The sequence below is a fragment of the Perna viridis genome, chromosome 9 (assembly GCF_037379345.1).
Source record: "Perna viridis isolate PV_CMFRI_1.1 ecotype Kerala chromosome 9, ASM3737934v1, whole genome shotgun sequence".
Taxonomy (NCBI): domain Eukaryota; kingdom Metazoa; phylum Mollusca; class Bivalvia; order Mytilida; family Mytilidae; genus Perna; species Perna viridis.
In genome coordinates this window covers 41,601,373-41,607,415 of record NC_142453.1, presented here as the reverse complement: position 1 = coordinate 41,607,415, position 6,043 = coordinate 41,601,373, and the positions used below count along the sequence as shown (strand labels likewise).

The 6,043-nt window shown below is 35.7% G+C and overlaps 1 protein-coding gene across 1 annotated transcript; it reads left to right on the top strand.

Annotated features, from left to right (window-relative positions):
* Window positions 1–2,073: 2,073 nt before the first annotated feature.
* Window positions 2,074–3,796, top strand: LOC148608568 (uncharacterized). The gene has a single exon (XM_088543903.1). It carries the CDS (start codon window positions 2,178–2,180, stop codon window positions 3,222–3,224), a length of 1,047 nt encoding a protein of 348 aa, XP_088400029.1. The 5' UTR covers window positions 2,074–2,177; the 3' UTR covers window positions 3,225–3,796.
* The last annotated feature ends 2,247 nt before the right edge of the window (window positions 3,797–6,043 follow it).

Below are 6,043 nucleotides of genomic sequence, written 5' to 3'. Positions count from 1 at the left end.
GCTACAAGATTGACGTCCCGAAATACAAAAGTTTTATGGTCGTCATCATGAACTCGTGATTCGTTACATAGTATCAATCTGCACCACTGAGAGCAGACTTGTTCACCGCGTCATAGTTTTCCATTTCTCTTTCGTCTGTACCGGACGTAATATTTTAAGCCTTACTCGGGTGGGGGATGGTGTTTGTAGAAAAGCAGAGGAGAGGACGCTTACCCTACCTGTGTACTTTGTTTGTTTGTTGGGGTTTAACGTCCGAGCAGCAATATTTCAGCTATATTCAGACGATGAACATGAAATTGATGATAAAATGAACATGAAACGATGATGAAATGAAAAAGGGATGGGACACAAGGACAATAGGGTCGACAAATTTTGATTGCCACTGGAAATGGGGAGAAGTGGGTAGGGTCGGGCAATTTAGCCTCCTGTGGCGGAGCCCTGTGGTTCCTACTCCGGGAGAATACCACAGTAGGGTTCTTTAACGTGCGAGGAATGTGGCATTTTTCCCAACACGGTGCACCACTATGGTTGGCGGTCAGATTTTCCGTATTATAGCTGACAACCCCAGCATGTAACACGCCAGGGGTACCCCATTCCATCATCTGGGGCACACATCCCAGTTGCTCAGTGGGCAGAGCGCCCTAGTCCCCGGCTACGGTTCTGAGCACTATTTAGTCGCCTTTTACGACAAGCATAGCGCTGCTGCAGGCCTGTTCTTTTAACACCCGGACCTGCACGGGGCCCCTACCTGTGTACTAGCTCCATGCACCCAGTTCTTTTTTGCGTAGTCTGAATTGCTCATTTTTGTTTTTTTTTTCTACTTGATGTTTTGGTAATGGTTTTTGATGCCTATATTTCTTGTCTCTTTGCACTAAGAAATAAAATACAGATAATCAAGTTTTGATGATGTCACATACAAAGATTTCAGTGTTTCATGTAACCTTTTTTTGAAAAAAAATGTCATTCGATGTATTACGAGTGTTACCAAATCAAAATACCTAACCTGTGCCTTCGCCAAATGTTTGCGGCTAACAAAGTCCGAAACTAACCTACATTGCAATTATTTTGCTTTTAAACAGAAGTAAATAGTTGAAAGTTAATCTTTTAAGCCTTTGATCAATATCTTTGATTTTAATAAAGAAAAGTGTTGTAATTGTTCACAAGATTTTAAACCGGTATGACCCTCTAATTCCATAATGAACAAAGGGTCTTGATGATTTTATGCGAGAACAATTCGGACGGCGGACGGAATAATTTTGCAGACGTGGAATTTTAACATTGACCGGTGCTTCTTGTGATTCTGGGACGTCGGTAAGTGTAAACATGCTTGTTGTAAATTGATAATGTCTTGGAGATATTTTCCGTAAAATGATCTATAGCCCTGGTTAACAGTAGGTCTTTCTAAGAATCAGGCAGATCTGCAGCCCTTTTCACAAAAAGTCGTAAGACTAAAATTAGTCGTAAATTGTGACGTCACAATACTTAACTCTATTATGACATCATAACTTACGACTAATTTTACACTTACGATTTTTTTGTGAAAAGGACCGCAGTATAGTATGTTAAAAAAGTGATCTGAGGACCATATGAAGTAACGAAAGAGTTTGGAAAAGTAGGGATTAAGTAGTACAAGTGAACAAGAGATTATGGGACATATTTTCTGTAGATTTTACTGTAATATCTATTCATTTATTTTATTGTATTGTTTAAAAAAAGGTTTATCAAACATCTTATTTTTTGTTTGCATGATTCCTATGTGAATTAACTTATTTGAACTTGTAATTGATGAACACCATGTAAATTATCCAATTTATCCATGTGGATAAAGAACGATATAATGGCTATGGAAGACGGAAAACTTATCAGAATGTTTTTAAGAGATTACAATTTTCTCAGATGAAATAACAATATTCAGACAAGCAGTTAAATTTAATAACCACGTAACAATAAAATAAGGCAAAGTTTAGATTATGTGATTGAGTGATATTTCTCATTGTTTTAGGCCATTTTCATTTGTTTTTGTTTCAGTTTTGTTTGGTGGTTTGGTTGTTCTGTTATTAAGATTCTCTTAATTGCTCATGTTACATTTGTATTTGTCTATATTTTCATCATCATCTTACTATTTAATTGGAAGTGTTTTATTGTCATATTGACCAAATGTTTTTATTTCAGAAAGGATGAATCTTGAGAAACAGGTTTCCGGTCTGTATCCAATTGACAAGGACAAAAGGCGGACCTTGGAAATAACCAGAGTAATGAAGGGTGCATTGAGTGTGTCAAAGAGTAGAACTGGTGAAGCCATATACAGAAGTAATGAATTCCACAGAAAAACACTAGAGAAGACGGTTCGACAATACTCATCGGCCACTAAGACAGAAATCAACACTTACGACTCCAAACAACGAAATATAATAAGGAGATTTTCAGTAATGTTTGGGAAACATAAGGCAACCAATCAAACGATAAGTGCTTATGACAATGTCATTTCCAGGACACTAGATGAAACGGCAGACAAACTTCAACCGCGTAATTACAAAATAAGAAGTAAGTTAGATGTTGAAGAGGATAAAAGCGACAATGAAGACGACGAAAAGGACGACCCAGGTGCCCTATCCCCTAACTCGAAGGACAATGTACAGAGTATCAAAGGTTCGTTAGAAGAGACTGAGCGTAAAAAGTCAGTGTTTATACCTACAGGAATATTGCTTCCTTTACATGCAAAAGGTTACACTCGTTTGAAATTCCACAATGAAGTCGAAGAAGTTGAACCCGAAGTTGTTGAGGAAGAGGTCAAAGAGATGTGGCCTCTTGAGAATACTGAAAAATTTGATAACTTTATCAGAAAACAAAAAGACAGACACGAAGTTTTAGTAACTAGAAACATTCTGAAGAAAATAAAAAAGAATATAACAGGAAAAGACACTCTATTGAAATTCCAGATGAAATCCTATCTGACAGATGACCCGGAAGATTTCGTTAGGAAGTTGACCTCTGCTAAAACTGCACCATCAGAGATCATTCCACTCAGAAGGAAAAGCCATCATTTAAAGAAGTATGCTGAAAGTACGACAAGCCTTCCTAATATATTCATGGAAAAAACTCCACCTAGCTACGCTCCCCAGGACTCAGCAAGATCAAAAATTTTTCCACCAATAACTCTACGATCAAGTAAATCTACTGGCAATATGAGGTCAATCGCACGATCAAAAACAATGCCACTATGATATTCCTTCTTGTGTTCTAATGGTCTCATAAAGTAATAAAGTGAAACGTTTAAGAAAATAGTAGAAAATGAAGAAAACAAATAGGAGATCATGGTTGCCTGGTTGACTTTGGGGTCATTATTTAGCAACTACTGGTGAAAACTCACGTAGACCGGATATGCAGTGGATTGACTCTGGTATTATAAAACAAAACGTTCTATTTCTCGTCTGTGGATTTATGTTGGAGACTCATTGTCAACTTTGAAGAGGCTTATTATATAAGTCAGTAGTTATTTTGATAGCTCGAGCACCTCTCATCATGGCACTTGATGCCAAATGGATTTGTTCTAGTCTTAGTAACCTGATTATACAGATTAATCATGGCACTCCAGGTGCGGCTTATCCAGTCATAATCCGGATAATCAAAACACTTTGCCAGCTTTAAGCGCTGTTAGACGGAATTAATCCTACGCAATAATTTAATTGTTTGTTGATTTAAATGTTTTCTTGTTTCTTTGATATGTGACTTTGATGTCTGTCATGTGAAATAACTATCATCGCGAAAATAAAATACCTATGTCATCGCGATCGTTTTCGAGACCATTTCAGGAGGATCTAGCTGTTATCATATTGTATTGTGATATACCTTACGGTATAAAGTACTTGTCCACATAAAATTCAGACACAGCCAATGAAAAAAAAATGTGGTGTAGAAAAAATACCAAACAAATGATGCTTTTTCAGTTTACATAATTTTATGACTTGCTTTCACATAGCGATAGTCATTTCTGCAATCAGAATTGCACTTTTTAGAAAATCACACATCATATCCCACTCAAACCAAACAAACGAAACCAAATCAAGAACGATAACTCTTGCAAAGTGCCAATTTCATGTATTGTCTATATTTTTTATCTCAAAAACACAGCAACCAAATGAAAAACTAAGACTGATTATGTGATCGGTAACTGTTTCTGAACAAGAAATAAAACTGAATTCGTTGTGTTTTTTACCTGCATTTATCACTATCTGTCTGATTTTTATACAGACTAATACTTTTACAGACATTATAGATTATTTTGGTAATACTTCATTCATTCTTGATTATGTTTATGTTTTGGGTGACGTGAAGATTTGTTTTATTGCTCATTTTTTCAAAGAGGACATGAACTTTGAAATGAATTCTATTTTTTCGTGTTATAATTGATAATCTTTATTAACCAAAGTCATATAGAACTATAGGTTACACTATAATACATAAGTGCTAATAATTTTTAGCTGATACTAGTAAGCAGATGTAATGTCAAGTATAATTTCATTTATTCGAGTAGTCCCATACAAATATAATGTCACGTATTCGAGTAGTCCCATGCGAATGTCATGTATTCGAGTAGTCCCATGCAAACCATTTAACTACCTTAGGAAAGCTGTAACTTACAGAATTGTCAACAATTTGCCTATAAAGTAATAGAAATACTTATTTTCCGTGAAATCTTAATCATCTGATTTAAGTCTAGGAAAGCACTTTTCGCTTTACAATGGTTTGTTTTTTTACAAAATTATTTTATCCAAGTATCCAATGGTTGCGTTCAGACATTCAAAACCATTATAAGAAGTCTTTATTCTACAAACTTTAACTCTGATAATAATAACGTGATATAATTTCGAATTCTTTCTAAATCTCTTTGAAAATTATAATTTTAAGCATTTTCTTGCAATAAAGTTCATTAAGCCTAAGTCACAATTATATAAGCGCTTTAACCGAAAGCCTCCGAAATGGTATTATCTCCCTTTGTCTGTTTTCAGTGTTCGTTTGATTGTTTCTCGGTATGCAGACGTTTGTTGCACTTATTTCAGACTTGAATTTGTTTTGACTGAAATCAACCTGATCATTCAATGTAATATTTCTCTGTTTATAACGCCTCTGATTTTCTCTGTACATGTTGGTATATTGTCTACTGCGTGATGACAGCGGGATGTCATCAATCGTTAGGCTATTACTTGCAGTCTGATTTTCAGTTCGTATTTTTAGATGCTCTAAGTATTGAGCGATTCTGAGTGTAAGAAAATCGTTTTCTACATTTTCTGCAGTAAATAAAGGGGACGTTGTCGCTAGCTGTAATGGCACTTTTACTACTCCATTGCATTTATCCCCTAGAAACTGGACATTCGCCTTATCACAGCTGGATTCTCTAGTTGCTGTTTTGTTTACAGACCGGTTATTTCGCTTTCCGAAATTTGAAAGATGTGGCAAATTATTTCTTATAACAGACGGAACAAAGGTTTTTGTCTCTAACTCATTATTTAGATATGAATCTTTTGTCATTGGAATGAGCAACAAGTTATTTTGTGAGGAGGTCGAAATAAGCGATACTTTACATTTGGCAGTAGAGACTTCGTTGTCTTTTTCAGTCTCATCATTACTACCTATGCTTGAAAAAGAACCATTCCCTTCCTCCGAAGTCGATGTCTCCTTAATCACTTCAGGAATTTCAAGTTTTTTGCGAAGATCATCGCATTCATTTGATAGAGGAGTATTTACATTAGAAGAGTTTGTTTTTAATACGGCTTCTATCTCACTGCTACGGTCGTTTTCACGTCTCATGTTTTCTTGAAGTGAAGTAGCTATTTGTAAACGTGACAATGCTGTGGATGCTTTATCATCACTGGATCTATTCTCAGTTTGATTTTGTTGTTTTATAAATGTCCTCTTAGAAGTAGCATAAACTGTGTGGTGTGGTCTTTCTTGTGGGTTATTAACTGATAAAGAATCCAATCGACTTACACCTGAAGGTTCTTTGCATACATGTATGTTCTCGGGTAGTTTTAAACTAACCGTT

Coding starts and splice junctions, on each gene's coding strand:
- LOC148608568 (XM_088543903.1), top strand. CDS start 2,178: ATGAATCTTGAGAAACAGGTTTCCGGTCTGTATCCAATTGACAAGGAC.